The sequence below is a fragment of the Lissotriton vulgaris genome, chromosome 1_1 (genome assembly GCF_964263255.1).
Source record: "Lissotriton vulgaris chromosome 1_1, aLisVul1.2, whole genome shotgun sequence".
NCBI lineage: Eukaryota > Metazoa > Chordata > Amphibia > Caudata > Salamandridae > Lissotriton > Lissotriton vulgaris.
The window spans coordinates 600045558-600061041 of NC_141685.1; the positions used below are offsets into that span (position 1 = coordinate 600045558).

At 44.9% G+C, this 15484-nt stretch overlaps 1 protein-coding gene across 3 annotated transcripts in view; it reads right to left on the reverse strand.

Moving 5' to 3' along the window:
* ZNHIT6 (zinc finger HIT-type containing 6) overlaps nt 1–15484 on the reverse strand; it is a 211851-nt gene that overhangs the window by 154044 nt on the left and 42323 nt on the right. For all 3 annotated transcript variants that reach the window (XM_086954090.1, XM_086954092.1, XM_086954094.1), the window contains 2 exons: nt 4382–4488; nt 4214–4299 (listed from right to left, as the gene is read on the reverse strand). In XM_086954090.1, coding sequence (XP_086810216.1) covers nt 4214–4299; nt 4382–4488 — 193 coding nt within the window. The remainder of the gene's footprint in view (nt 1–4213; nt 4300–4381; nt 4489–15484) is intronic.

The window sequence follows — 15484 nt, forward strand, 5'->3', positions numbered from 1 at the left end:
CCATGAAGAGAGTTCAGGATCCTGTCCGTTACCAGCAAGCAGCCCATTTTATGGGGCACCCAGTAGCCAGACTTTAAATTTTTTTTTTACCTTACAACATATCTGTTGCCCTTTAGCACTGAGGTCCTGTGTAAAGTGCGCGTGCTCGCTGTGTACATGTGGTGAGATTGGCCTGCCCTCCCATAGGAATGTATGGGGGATAAGTGTATCCATAGTAATTCCTGGTATGAGAGTGCAGGGTCGAGTTAGTATGTATGAACCCATGAGGATAAATGGCGTGCAATGGTGTGCTCAGATTTATGATGACTGGTGGATTAGAGGGTAAGAGTAGTGCCAGTGCCATGTCTGAAACGCTAGGGGAATTTTGGTTGTAGAGCCGGGGTGGGGGACCCAGAAGGCACCGTGATGCCAGTCCCCTTACTTTGTTGATTCACAGATGCGCCGCACCAGCTGCAACGTTCCTGGCAGAATTGCATATTAGTTCTAAGGGCACAGTGAGCGCCAGGCTTTTAGGTGTGACCCAAAGCTGCGCAGCACTTAGTGCCAGCTGCAACGTTTAGGCCATCATTCCTTTGGGGGCATCTTTGAGAGAGATAGGAGTAAGATGCACTCCTCTGCGCATTGCGCATTTTCTGCTTTCGCTGCATAGGCAGCAACCCTGACATTCTTGACAAAGGGCATTTGAACCCCTTTGAGAAGGCCAGTTGGCCAGAGAGTCCGTGATCTTTGTGATATTAGGAAATGTGATGCTCTACAATGATTCATGCCTCTAAATGTATTTAGGGATGAGATGATGTGCATAATGTGTTTGTGCTGGTGAGGTTATTTCCTACTGCGAGTTATACCCCTAATGTGAGTGATGCTTAGGAGGTTAGGGTCTAATGTGTTAGACTGATGAGGTTGGTGTACGATGGAGTTGGCGCCTAATGTGATACTGTGCATAATGTGGTTTATGTTACAGGCTGATGCGGAGTACAGTGATTACCAGTGATTACTGGTTGTACGTTTATGATATGTCTTACTTGTACTAAGTTCACTTTGTGATGGTTCTGACAGTGGTCCAGTAGGCCCTGCCAGGTGTAAATAATCCCTTGTAAATATGACCTAGTGCCAGGTGGCACGATGTATATTATGCGTTTACTATCATAATGTGTTATGAGAATACAAAGGCTATTTTTGATATAACCTTGTGTGGAGTTCTTTTGTGGTGTGCCTGGGATGTTGTTGCTGTGTGCATGCGCAAACGCCTTACACATGGCCTCCGGGATAAGCCTGACTGCTCGTGCCAAGCTACCAAGGGGGTGAGCAGGGGTTATCTTTGGTGTGTAACTCCCTTGCCCTGACTAGAGTGGTGGTCTTTGCCTGGCTTTGGCGCAAGCCTTAGCCAACCATAGATCCCATTTCTAACAATATCCAACATTGGGTGCTCTGCAGGAGTGCAAAGGCCCCAGCAACCCTGCCAGCACCAATCACAGGTGCGGTGGGAACCGGCATTGCTCCCACCAGACAGTAGCAGCTTTTCTTTCTGCTCCTGCCAGGCAGGACCCATTCGGTTTTCCCTGCCCGAGGATGGAAGTAGCGAGTAGCTTTTTTGCTCCCATCGGACGGAAGGAGCTTTCTGCTCCTGCTGGGTGGAAGAACAAGACTTCGATGTCTGCGTACTCCAGGCAGAGAAAAGAGAGTCCTGAGACCCTCCGGGTAAGTAGTGCGCTCTATAAATGTCTTTGATTGATTGATTGATTGGGGGATGGGGTCCCTGCAAGTTTTTGAGCTTGCCCCCTTTTTTGCAGCCCCCGCTTGACAGATCACCCTCATGGTTTCCATGAAGGGGCTCAGGTAGATGAGACTTTTTGGAGAAAATATTGTGGAAATTTAACAAATGGCAGTAAAGTAATAAGCAAAAAATGCTTTACCTATGGAAACGTGGTAGTAACTGTAACTAAACAGTGGCAACTGCCACTAGGTGTGTCTATATGTGTACATACACACTTGCATGATCGAAATTACAAAGTTTTTGTTACTTTGAACATAGACAAAACGTAGGAGTTTCCACTGTGTAAACATTGTATAAGTTGAACATGGATGAGGACTTGGTAGGAAGGCCAGGCAAATATTTCTGCGTCAGATATATCAGACATGATTCAAAATAGCTTCATGTCCCTATGCTCTGTTAGGGGCTGCAAGGCTCTGCTTGAGCCCCTCAGCCATCGCAATTGCTTTAATCTAGTGGTGGAAACAAAATAGCAGGTCTTCAGCCTCTCAAGGAGCAGAGAAGTAGAATAATTACTAGCTGAATGGAAGTGTTGGAGATGTCTCAGAGATTTGGGTCAGCAGGTGTTTAGAGCGTCTTAAGCTCAACAAGAACAGACGGAGAACACCACCGTAGGATAAACAGAGAAAAGGGACTTGTAAACAGCCAGCAATATTGGGATCAGGCCCCCCTAGCCAGTACAACTACGGATACAATTGTTAACAGTGACTATTGCCCCTGGCTGCACTGTTAAAACAACGTTAAGGACAAAGGCTCTGTTCCCTGCTACTCAATGGGACTGTCAACCTATGAGATACACCCAGTTGCCAAAGTACTGGAAGAGGTAGCAAGCGCCAATGCAATTGCCTTAGATTTGATCTTTGTTTAATTACATGCCAAACAAACTAATTTTGCAAGCAGAATGGCTCGATTTTGTTCTGGCTGTCAAAGGTGGACTTCGTGCTATTGTAGAAACAGGTTTCCTTAGGAAAACATGAATATATTGATCACCTACGTGAAAGTTTAAATTAATTACATACTCACAAGTAATGATACTATATCTTTTGAAAGTGTTTGGGCATGACTTAAAGGCATTTTAGGGGTTGAGGATTAAATTATCGAATGGATATTAGACATTTTATTTCATCCTTTAGCGGATTTACAGTTGTGTCTGAATCTTTACAGCCTCATCTAGAGTCAAGGGTGCATCCCCATAATACCATTTGAGAATGCGAGATGACAAAGATGATTATGGTGGTGGGTGGTCGAATGGTTCTTTGGAATGTTATGATGATAATAGGGAGAAGTGAATTGATAAATAAGTACTGAAATATCCACATTGAACAAATCAATAGCAAAAGAGGAAGGGATGATGAAACTGAAATCTCTGTATTAGCATAACAATAGCTTGCTCAAGCTAACGTTGTCAAGAAAGAGTGCCAGTCTCAGTTGTTGGGAACCCTCAGACGCTCACCTGCTGGAGTAGATAACGAAGACTAGCTTGCTCAGCCGAAATGTTTTCATATTATCGTTACTACCCGTTTCAATTGATCTCATGAGCTTAGCACCTGCTTGCAATTTTTGGGGGGTTTAAATCTATCACATTACCTTATTTGAAACCTACGAGTACAAGTGTATAAATTATTGCTTTGCGTTCGCTTAACAAGCTTGCTGAATTCAGCTGCTTCGAGAAAAACTCTGGTCAGCTGATTACGTGATTCAGAGTATTCATTTTTCTTTTGTTAATAAACCCTTGCAGAATTCAAATGGAGCACAAGATTATTTTCTTGGACATATGCTTAGTGTTTTGCTACTAGAAACTTGGGAGATAATTCTGCCAGCTGGTTACAGAACTGGATACCCTATCAAAGATGTCAAAGAAAAAAAATAAACTTAATAAACAAGATCTGCAGAGGACAAAGCTTAGTTCAGAAAAAAACTGACTAACTTCAGAGAATTGTCAAATAAACAGAGAATCTCTTCGAGTTAATATGCTAGAAGTGACATGAAGTATCACAAAACTGGAGGACACCAGAACCTAACCTGGATCTGAAATCAGTCAAGACATTGTTGGAAAGTGATCAAATAGGCATCTCAATACCGTATTCCTTTTGCAGATAAGTCTCACAATCTCCTATTCTTTTGACCAACACCACCATTGCAAAACATACAAGACCTAGACACACATCTCATGAGGAGTTTCTGGCAAGCACATAACAATAGTTGAAGGGTGGAGCAGGAGTAGCACATCTGGGGAAATTTGAACACAAAGAAATTACTGGCATCTTTATATGTTACCTCTTTGAGGACCATATTCCAGGAAATTCCAGCACAAAAATAATGTTTTAGATACTGCTCCCTTTGAAATCTACATGGTCATTTTTTATGTCACCTTCTCTAATCAGCTTTACAAGCGAACTAAAAAGAATTAGCAAATAACTTCTTTAGTAAAATGCAACTCACATATTTGTTGGTTGTTGGCCTCTGAATGCAAATATCTCTTGCAGCGCAGTCAGCTGACCTTGCTGCATCCTCCAAAAATCGATAATCTGAAATATTGAACAAAGATAGATTGGCATCACAAGAGTACATTACTAGTAATCTCTAAATTAGGTTAAGGAGTACACATACCGCTTAGAAGGTTGATGTCATTAAATTCGGTTATATCAACAAATGCTGCTTTGTCTCGGATCCCAGTACACTTCAGATCTGTTTTGTGCTTCTTTACGCAGGACAAGCTTAAAAGGTCAAACGAAAAATATCACTGATTGTATATGCATGTATGTAGAATGTAAAAGAGGAGAGTGACTTAATTGCTAGTCCGCAGAAAATGTATGTTTTGGATCTGTAATGTTCCTGAAATTCAACAGACTTACACATTTACTCCAAATTACTTAAAAGTAAGTATAAAAGGAATTTTTACTCTCAGCTACAGCAAAACTTACTGGACAAATTCACATCAAGCTTAACATAAAAATAGAGATGATCTCAAAATAGATCTTTTTTAGGTTTGGTCCAAATTTCAGCAGTCACAAAATTCATAGAAAGAAAAGTGCCTTACCCTGAGGTTTGAGTGTTTATTTTAGTGTCATCAGCGCTATTCGGTTTGTAAAATGCTTTGTTTATGCAGTTCTTCAATTCAGAGGTAAAATGTCATATTTGGTTCACAAACCACTTGAATCAGAGTGGCTGAACGCAGGGCAATCTTATGCTCTGGTGGCCATTTGGTATTTTGCCAACTATAATCCTAGATTTAAAATCTTGCTTTGGCAAAAATCTCAGTGGTATGTGGGAAACAAATTGAGCACACACTAACCTTATGAAGACAAAGGTCCCACTATAGAGGTGTGGAAATGAAAACAACCAAAAAAGGTCCAAGACATTTGAGAACCAACAGATTAGGCTCAAAGTGCAACATTCTCTTGGATCACGAAAGGCAGGTGCTTCTCAAACCAGTTTAAGAACCAGAATTAGTGTTTTAAAATTACATGCTCAATAACAATAATTCTGTGAAATAAAGCAGGGCTAAGGGGTTATTGTTAATTCACAAAAGCTACACACCTCTGAAATGGACCACATACTGTGGTTACCTATTGCTAAACAAACAGAAAGCAGAAACGTTTTGGGGAGTGTAAGGGTAGAAATGGTGCCAAGGGAGAGTTTAATTGCTGACCTATTTAGTGAGGTATGCTAAACAATGAATATTAATAAACCACAGCCACCCTGCTTAGATTTACATTGTTACTACTCTAATAATCATCCATCCTTTCAACCACACAGATGTCCTCCACTCTCCTTAGCCATCGAGCTCTCGCCAAGTTGTCCTCATCGATACATTTCACTTATCTACTTAACTGCTGTTCCCTTTCTTCTTACTCTGCCTCTTTTCCTCTTTGCGTCTGGATGCTTTCCAGTATTACAGGGTCTGTAGGGCACTGCGCGTGTTGTTGGGCCCAGCTAAGCAAGAACTGCCAGAAATGAAACCACTGCCATACTTGTTGCAAACTCAATCTCCACAATGTGGTATTACAATACTTTTTACACAAAGAACAGGGTGCGCAGGCTAAACTAAAGTTTCAGCTGGATTGGGAGAAAGAACGGGATAGATCTTACTATGGCGCAGTGGTCTTGGAGCTTCAGTAACATCAAATCGATCTCACAGAATGGTCGGAACAGACTGCTCCATTTTAAATATCTCAATAGAACCTATTATTTGCCAGCGCGGCCATGTAGATACGGGCTGAGGGAGGATGACAGATGCATGAGATGCGCTGCAACAGATGCACACTTTACACACTTAGCATGGGAGTGCCCCGGAATATGTGTATTTTGGGGTGAGGTGTTCACTGTCCAGTCTAAAATGCTGGATCACGTACTGCCAGATTCACCTTTGGTTGCTCTACTGCGGTTTGATAAACAAATACCAAAAAGAGTGCTTACTTTTGGCCAAGTGTAGGGCGGCCATGCGATGGATGAGAGGTCCCTTGCCTACTATTGCGGACTGGCACACTGATTTAGCATACTGTTCCACACAATCTGAACACTACAGTTGTTGGCGCCTGTTAAATGTCCACCTAAATATATTTGGGGACCATTTCGACAACACCTACTGGAAAAAGCTGAAGTGGATAGAGCCCAGGCAGAACAAGCTTGTAATGGGTGGGTTGAGAAGTGTCAATGTGAGGATCATATGTAATATTGGTTGTTTGTACTACAACTGATATTTTTGCATTCAGTAAAATGATGATGTTTACGGGAAGCATAGTATCTCCTATTGGCGTTAAGCTGTGGGATTGCAGACTATGTGTAACTAATGACATGCTAAAGGTATTCTACTGTCGCACTGTTACTGCTCATGCTGTAGCTACTGCACGGTGTGTATCCCAAAATTATTGCTGTAATGTCCTTTCCTGCTTTTTTGTTTCTCTTTCTTCTAGAAAAACATAAATACAGTAAAAAAATACATAAAAAGTGTCAGCGAACTCTGATACCCGCAAGGACCTGGGTAAGGATAGCCTAGTAGTCATTTGGAAAGTTGGGAGGTGACACAGCAGCTGTGATAGCAGGTGAGGATACTTCAAATAGACAATGGAAATGCTTACTTCAGTAAGCAGGAGTTTTTGGCACTCTTTCTATCAAGACATTGACAGCCAGTCAATATCCCATTACTTCTAAAAGGAATCTAGCCCTCACAATAAAGGCTTGTAAAATTAAGAGAGCCAATTTACCCTTTAAGTGGTTCAGGACCAACATAGATCTTTAAAGGAGAGAAAAGGATTATATTACTTACCCTGTAAGCATCTACTAGTTGAATGTAGTGCTGATCTGTATACTCATGCAATTTAGTGTTGTGCAAGTAATTTTTCTTCAAAGAAGTGTTTCAAATCACAAGGTAGAGGGACTCCTCCTCTTGACGATATTGCCCATAGGACATCAACTGTTTTGTTAGATTTTTTTTCCCACAGGCGGGTGAGTATGGAGTGTAAGGAAATTGTCAGAATGAAGATGTCAATCCTAATGAAAGTGTGTAAAACATAATTGCAATGTCCACAAGTGTCCGGGGAGGAGGAAGGATGCATGTGAATCTACAGCACTACAAGCCATGAACAGATGCTTACAGGGTAAGTAACATTCCGTTTGATGGCATGTGTGGCTGTAGATACACATGCTCTGCATAGACTGTAAAGCAGTCTCACCTTAGAAGCTGTGGCTAGGGTATGGTAGCTTATGACAAGAGAAATTAGGTGGCAGAGATAGACGCCGCACTGTCTACCAATATTAGAAACTACTTATTTCGAGCTACTGTATGACCTATTGCCCACCTCCTAAAACCAGCCACCTATCTTGGTTTTCTTTGACACAAACTTTTTAACACACGTTTGGAGAGGCAACGTTCAAATCACAATTTCTGGCTGACAATGCCATACAATTTACAAAAAGAGAAAACAGGAGTGATGGAAGCTCACACAGATATTGGAGATCATAAAAGCTTTATTTCATTTTTATGCATCCGCTCTAACGCGGGCACTTCTGGATGCCCCGGCAGCAAAGAGAAACTATTTCTGACCCCTCCGCTATTTGAAGTATGTCAGGTTTTGCCCCGGCAATCCGGGGTACTATCCCTGCATGTGCGGTTCTTAAAAGGGACACAGGCTGCTTCTCTGAATCTCCGGTTGTTCTTGACGCTTTAGGAGGTCGTTATTTCGTGCCGGGATGCTGCCTCCGCCTGCATGTACGGCACACGCCGCCCCCAGCGCAAAGTTCTCTTCTTATGGCGCCCTGCTTCTGCTGTCTTATTCGTTATTGAGTAGCAGGGGGTTATACGTCAATCAGGAAATTAAGGACCACCGCACCCCCAATGTCTAAAGTCCATCAGCTAAGGCATAAGTAGTATGTTGAATGTACCTAAGGCCGTCGATTCTACAGTGTGAGCTTCAGCGGTTTTGTCCAGCAGCTCTTATGTGTGCAGCGGCGCCGTGCGTGTGGGGCCCTCCCGATGCTCCAGATCCCAACGCGATGTTGCCCAGCAGATAGGTTATTCGCTTTCCTGCTGAGCGGGTATAAGTCCACCAGGCGCTCAGCATGGGTGAAGGGCCGCCCGCTGTTTTAGGTGGATGCGGGCAACCAGGCAGTACGCAGCCACTTTCTTAGAGCACCGTGTGCGGGTGCTTCTGCCACCTCAGGAAGCCGCAGTCCAGCCTATGGCGTAATTTCAGAGCTGCGCTCGCCACACATCATATCTGGGTATGCTTCTGAGTACCCTGGTATATTTTGTACCACCTGCAGTCTATTCAACAGGTATTTGGGTGACCCCAGGAAGAGAGAGTTCCCATACTCTAGGCGCGAGACCACCAGGGACTGTATCACTGTTCTCTGGATCTCCCCTGGAATGAGGTCTAGAATTTTACGAAGCATCTGCAGAATTCAAAAACAGGTAGTGGCCTGTTTCCTGGCTTGAGTTTCCACGGTGTGGTAGTGGTCTATCCACACTCTTAAGTTCTTTATGGAGTTTGTATGCACCTGTGGACACCCCAGTTCTTTTGGGAATTCAATGGTGACTTGTGGTGGAAGATTATTACCTAGGAACATGAGTTCCGTTTTGTCACCATTTAGTTTTAGCTTACAGCCGGTCATCCAGCTAGCTACCCTAACCTTTCCATGCAGGGAGACACTAGGTTGTGTTTCGAATTGGGGTCCCCTGCCATAGAAACTACCAATTGGGTGTCATCCACATACGATAAGACCACCCAAATTCCTGGACAATCTCGGCCAGAGGTTGAATGTATAGATTGAACAGCGTAGGGCTTAGGGAGGAGCCCAGTGGCACTCCGCATGTAAGCTGTAGAATGTCCGAGTAGAGTCTGCATTCTTGTGGTCTGAAAGAATCTGTCCTTCAGAAATTACACTATACCACCTTAGCCCGCTGTCTTGTATCCCTGCTCTCTCTAGCCTAAGAATGAGTGTTTTATGATCCCCCGTACCAAAGGCAGCACTTATGTCGATCAACAGGAAGGCAGCAGTACGTCCTTGATCGAGGATTCCCTTCAGTTCTTCTGTGACCAGTAGTAGGGCAGATTTGGTGCTGTGTGCTGCTCTAAAACCCATTTGGGTCTGGTGAAACACCTCATTCTCCTCCAAAAACTGAGAGAGTGTGGTTGACATTTTCAGCCATCTTTCCTAAAATGGGTAGGAGTGAAATGGGGGGGAAGTTACCCAGATCTTTTGGGTCTGAATGTGGCTTTTTTAGCCAAGGTCGGACTATGGCAGGTTTCCAGGTTGTCTGCACTTTCCCTTGTGTAGGGGATAGAGTGAGTAACTCTGTGGCAGTTGTCAGAATAGTGTCTCCCCCTGTAACAAAATATTTGGGGGTATCGATCTTTAGAGGACACTGATTTGATGCCTTGTAGGATCTTAGTCATGGTGTCTTTATTAAATCGCTGAAAATTCCTTTAGTATAGGTCTCGCTGTGTGCCCAATGGAAGCCTTGGTGCCTTGAAGATCTGGATTATTTCTACACCCTATCATGGAGTTGTAGATGTTCTCAACGTTATTTTAAAAAAAAACTGCCAGTTCATCGCATCTCTCCTTAGAGGAAGATTGTGGAGAGGCATCCAGTTCTATTGATGTGAGGGATTTAACCACCTTGAAAAGTTCTCTGGAAGAGTGAGTGGCCGAGTTTATTTTTTCCTGGAAATATCTAGCTTGGGCTATCTTGATTTCATTGGGCTAGTGTTTCATCTCTTTCTTATATTGTGCCTTTATGGTAATGTCATACGCTTTCTGCCAGGTTCTTTCAGTTTTTTTGCAAGCTTTTTTTAGGGATGCAAGAGGGCTGTTAAACCAAGTTGATTTCCTTTGTGTCTGGTTTCGTTCAGGTCCTCTTTTTCTTACTACAGTGCTCTGCTGCATTAGTGAGACATTTTTCCCCAGAGTGAATCTGCTATCTCTACATCTCCAGTCATTTCCAGGGTATGTCTCTCTAGAGACCATCAGTTTATCCGGGATGGTTCTGGTTCATTCCCTGCCTAATTTAGGCACAGTGCACCTTGTGTTTTGAAGGTGCTGTTGGTCAATGACAAAGAGATGTAAAAATAGTCTGACCAAGGCACTTGTGTAGGGGGGCTGCTTTTACTTTAGGGTCATTGGTAAATATTGCATCTAGGATATCCCATGTTGTGTGTGTTGCGGACTACACCATCTGACTCAGCTGTATGGCATCCATGTCTTGAATAAATCTGTTGGTGATAGGGTCATTCTGTTTATCTAAAGGGATATAAAAATCGCCTAGTACAGTTGTTGTACTTTTGGTAGTGATATTCTCTGCTATGAGGTCTGGAAATGTTCCAGGAAGGTGTTGCAGGGTCCCGGTGGTCAATAGATTAGTATCCCAAAAAGGTTTGGGTGGGTGATAGCCTGATACTGAACAATATAGTGTCACAGTTGAGGATGGGTTTAGGTGAAATAGTGAAACTGTAGATGTCTTTATTTATGATGGCTATTCCTCCCCCAGTTTTTTCCCACTCTGTACTGTCTATTTATGTTAAATCCGGTACAGTGGCTTTCATAGGATTACGTTGTTTAGGGTGGCATTAGTAAAGAAAACTTTCCCATTTTGAAGCATAACAGGATCTAGTTGTGGGTCTGCATGCCTGTTTAAGAATATCTATACATTCTGATGGTACGTTTGAATACCAACCTACCGACCTCAGTAGCCAAATCACTAGATTGAGCATCTTTGGGTCCAGGTGTCTTATTTGTCCTTGATCATGAGTAAGAAAGTCTGGACTGTTCGGGAGCTTATTGTGTTGGACTACTGAGAGATCCAGTAGTGTTGTGAACCAGGGCTGATATGCCCGGGTGGGAGCTACAAGGGTCACAATGAGAGATGTATGCCTGAGCTTCCGAACCAGAAATGGAATGAGAGCGAGGTGGAAAAACGCACGCAAATATCCCTGACCAACTCATCCATAGTGTGCTACCCTTGTATAGTTGGTCTGGGACCCTGGACGCGCCGTTTGAGCATTTTGCGTTTTTGACTGTGGCAAACAGGTCTATGTGAGGAAACCCCCACTTTTGAAAGTAGGTAAGTAGGACTTGTGGATGGAGTTACCAATTGTGAGTCTGCTGGCATGTCCCGCTGAGAAGGTCCACAAGATTGTTGTTCGTCCCCGGCAGACATTCTGCCAACAAATGAATGTGATGGTGAAGAGTCAAGTTCAATATAGTCAGAGAGAGGTGTGACAACTGAGAAGACCGTTTCCGCAACCCGCCACTACCCCCATTTTAGTAGAAAGTACATGGCTGTTACATTGTGTTTCCAGACTACAACAATCTTGTGACATAGATGGAAAAGTAACTCTTTCATCGATAGGACTACTGCCTTAAGTTCCAAGTAACTGTTGTGTAGAGATTGATGTTGGCACCCCACAGACCTTGAACTGTAAGGTCTTGTAGGTGTGCACCCTAAACTGTCATTGAAGCGTCTGTCGTTACATTGACTTGAGGTACAGGGTCTAAGAAAGGCTGCCCTTACAACAGTTTGTTGGGGTTCCAGCATTGCAGAGAACAGTGAGTTTGGCAGTCTTTCAACACTAGATCCTGTCAGTTACCGTGTGACTGAGACCCCCGACGAGAGAGACTTTGTTGTTGTGGGTGCATGTGTAGTCTTGAGCTGGAAACCATGGCAAAGCAAGATGCCATCATACCCTGTAGACGAATGACAGTCCGAACTGTGAGAGTTTGTTTGGCTGAAATTGAGGTACAAGTATCTGAAAGCTCTGTATCCGAGCAGGATTGGCATAAGCTAGCCCCAACTGTGTGTTGAGGATTGCTCCCAAGTATGGTTGAAGTTGAACAGGTTGAAGGTGAGATGTGGGGACATTGATGGTGAGCCCCAACTTGTGGAGCAGGTCTACTGTCAGCTGTATGTGTTGCTGTCACTGTTGATGGGTGATGGCTTTGATTAGCCAATCGTCCAAGTATGGGAATACATTAACATTTTGCGGTTGTATATGTGCTGCTACTACTGTGAGGCAATTGTGAAGACTTTTGGTGCTGTATGGACCCCGAACAGGAGAACTTTGAATTGGTAGTGTTTTCCTGATATGACAAACCTGAGGTATTTGCATTGAGCAATATGAATTGGTGTATGGAAGTAAGAAGCCTCCTTTGGGTCCAGAGTGGCCAAAAAGTCACCCATCTTTAGAAGTGGAATGACTTCCTGTAGAGTGATCATATGAAAGTGTGCTAATAGGATGTAGTAGTTGAGAGGTCAGAGGTCTAGCATTGGTCTTAGTGACATGTCCTTCTTTGAAATTAGAAAGTTGCTATTGAAGGGGAACTGGTTCTATAGCCCCTTTGAGAAGAAGGGCTTGGATCTAATGTTTTAGCAGTGTTAGGTGTGATAAAATGTGATTGCGAGGTGGGATGTTGGGTGGTGTGGTAATCAGCTCCAGGCGGTAGCCATGTTGGATATTGGCTAATACCCACTAGTCTGTTGAGATGAATTTGCAGGCCGGTTGAAAAAACTGTAGTCTTCCCCCGACAGATGTTATGTGGTTGGGGGAAGGTAGGGACAGTCACTGTTTGGGAGCGGAGGCTGTACTATGTGTTTAACCCGTTGGATGCTCATGACGAGCTTAGCTCGTCATGAGCCACGGTGGCCGTGTTCTCATGACGAGCTGAGCTCGTCATAACGGTCATAACGCTCGCACGTGGGGCTAATTCCCCTGCTATGCTGAACGTTCTGAAGAAACTGGTGTGGCTGTGACGAGCTCAGCTCGTCATGAGCACAGGGCCACCGTGGCTCATGACAAGCTGAGCTTGTCACGAGCAACGGGGCGCTGTGCGCGCCCCCCGGCCCCCCAGCACAGCGGGGGAATTAGCCCAGCAGCCAACAGGTTAAACACTCCTACCTCTTCCTTTGCTGTTATTACTCCTTAAGGAGTATTTGTAAAACCCTCTAGTGTAGGTGGATTGGTACTGTTTGTACTGAGAAGTCAAGGCATCTGTGGCAATGAATCTGTAGCTGCTCCTTTTAACTGGAGAGACAAAAGGGGCCACAAAGTGAAGGAGTTGATAATGCTCCCGTAGCCTTCACCGTATCTGTATCTTTTTTCATTTTATCTGATGTGAGTCGACTTGAGGGCCCAATAGATGTTCTTTGTCAAAAGGCATGTTTAAAACTGACAGTTGAACTTCAGGTTTAAAGCCTGAACATCTGAGCCAGGCATGTCTTCTGATAAGTATGCTAGTATTAATGCCCCAAGCAGCTGTGTCTGTTGCATCCAAGGCACATCGAAGGAAGTTATTAGTTATGGCCCGACCCTCTGAAACTATTTTTTGACCCCTTTTCTTATGTTTGTCTGGGAGATGCTGCAGCAGTACTTCCATTCCATCCCAGTGGGACCTATCGTAACGTGCGAGTAGGGCTTGGGAATTGCCAATGACTGGGTGCTTGAGCAGCAACTCATTTTCCAGCAAAATCATTAAGTTTGCTCTCGGTTTCAGGAGGTGGCTTATCCCCAGTTGCCTGAGTATTGGCTACTTTATGAGCTGTGGTAGCAACAATGGAGTCTGGTGGCACTCGACTACGTATGAAAAGGGAGTCTGAGGGAGCCGCTTTATATTTTTAATCTACGCATGGGGTTATCATATGGGCAGTTACTGGCTCATTTAAATAGGTCATCAGCGTGACGCACCATGCCAGGGACCACAGGCAGAAATTGTCGTTATGAGTGGATGACAACAGGGGTAGGGGAATCATATCGCCCAAATCATGTAGCTATTATAATGGGCAAGATGATTCAATGTCTATTTTGTCCGACGGACAAGAAGAAATTAAATCCCTAAACTCGGGTCTCTTCCCTCCAGCTCCCTGGCTCTGTGATCTGGAAGCGCGATGCTGCTGCCTCAGAAGTGGATCTGCGGGGCTGACACAGAGATACACAGATAACTGCACTGTCTCTGTGGCTGCTGGCAGGTAGAGGCCAGTGTGCCCATGGGCAGATGGACGGGCACAGGGTCCCAAGGGTGGAGCAGGGCTGGAGAAATAGACCAGACCCAAGAGAGGGGCCCAGGGGGCAGCTGACACAAGCCCCCTGAGCGCTGGAAGACAGTAGCCGGGTAGGGAACTCAGAGATAGACCCCCGAGAGAGGAGGACCGGGCATGAGGGTGCCTAGACGACAGAAGCTGTATGGTGTACTTAGGATGGTGGGAGGGAGAAGAGGCATTCTGCCCGTGGCTCTAGGGGAAAAGTCCGGTCTGCTGGAGAAAAAAGCTGGCTATGGGGGCAGAGTTAGAGACAGGCTCACAGTAGCTATGTTGGAGCAGTGGGCAGACTGCTTAGAGGGAAGGCCCGGAAGAAATTATCCGAGGGTCAGAACCGGGTGGAGAGAGAGATGCAGTTCAGGGAATTAATTACAGACCAGACGGGCTCGGCAAAGAGCAGCCTCTGAATGGGAATGGGTGTGCCTCCCTGTCAGGGCGGGCTCTGGGAGGGGCAGACGCCGGGGAGGAAGAAAGGGACAGCCACCAGAGGAGGAGAGCCGGCAGCGTGGGACAGGAGAGAGACAGAGAGACCCTGAGGGAGCCGCTCTGGCCCTGCCACTGAGACAAGAGCAGAGGCTGTCGTTAAGGGACATCCAGGGATGCAACTGTGGAGCAGATACATTACCAGTGCTAGAATCACCCTAAATCTCCAGTATTTCATGAGGCTGCAGCAGTGGGGGCATAGCCCGCACCTCCTTTCACAGATCATCTTCACTTGCCACCGACCAGCGTTCCATGACCCTCCACTTCCACCCCAATTTTGCGATCTCATCTTATCCTCAGGGAATTGGTGTATCCCCCGTTTAACGACTCTTCCCTTTTAACAGCCCTAATTAAAGAACCAACTCCAGCCCCTACCTGAAACCCATCTCTGGTGCCAGCTACCTCCCTCAGTTTCAAAGACTGCTATCAACCCAGCCATAACAGGGGCATTCCCCTAGCACTAACTTCTTCAAACATCCCACAGCAGAATTCCACGCCTATGCCTCTCCTCTCCTGCAATTCGTGCAAGGGCTTGTTTGATCTCTTCTTCCCAGTACAGAATTTAATCATGCTTGGGAGGCAAGGTTCTACCTTCCTGGAAGGGCAGCATCCTAGTTCCATTGTTTAAAAAGGGTGATCGCTTGTCCCCTCAAAACTACCGCCAGATTGCATTGTTGGATGCATTCGGCAAGGTCTTTACA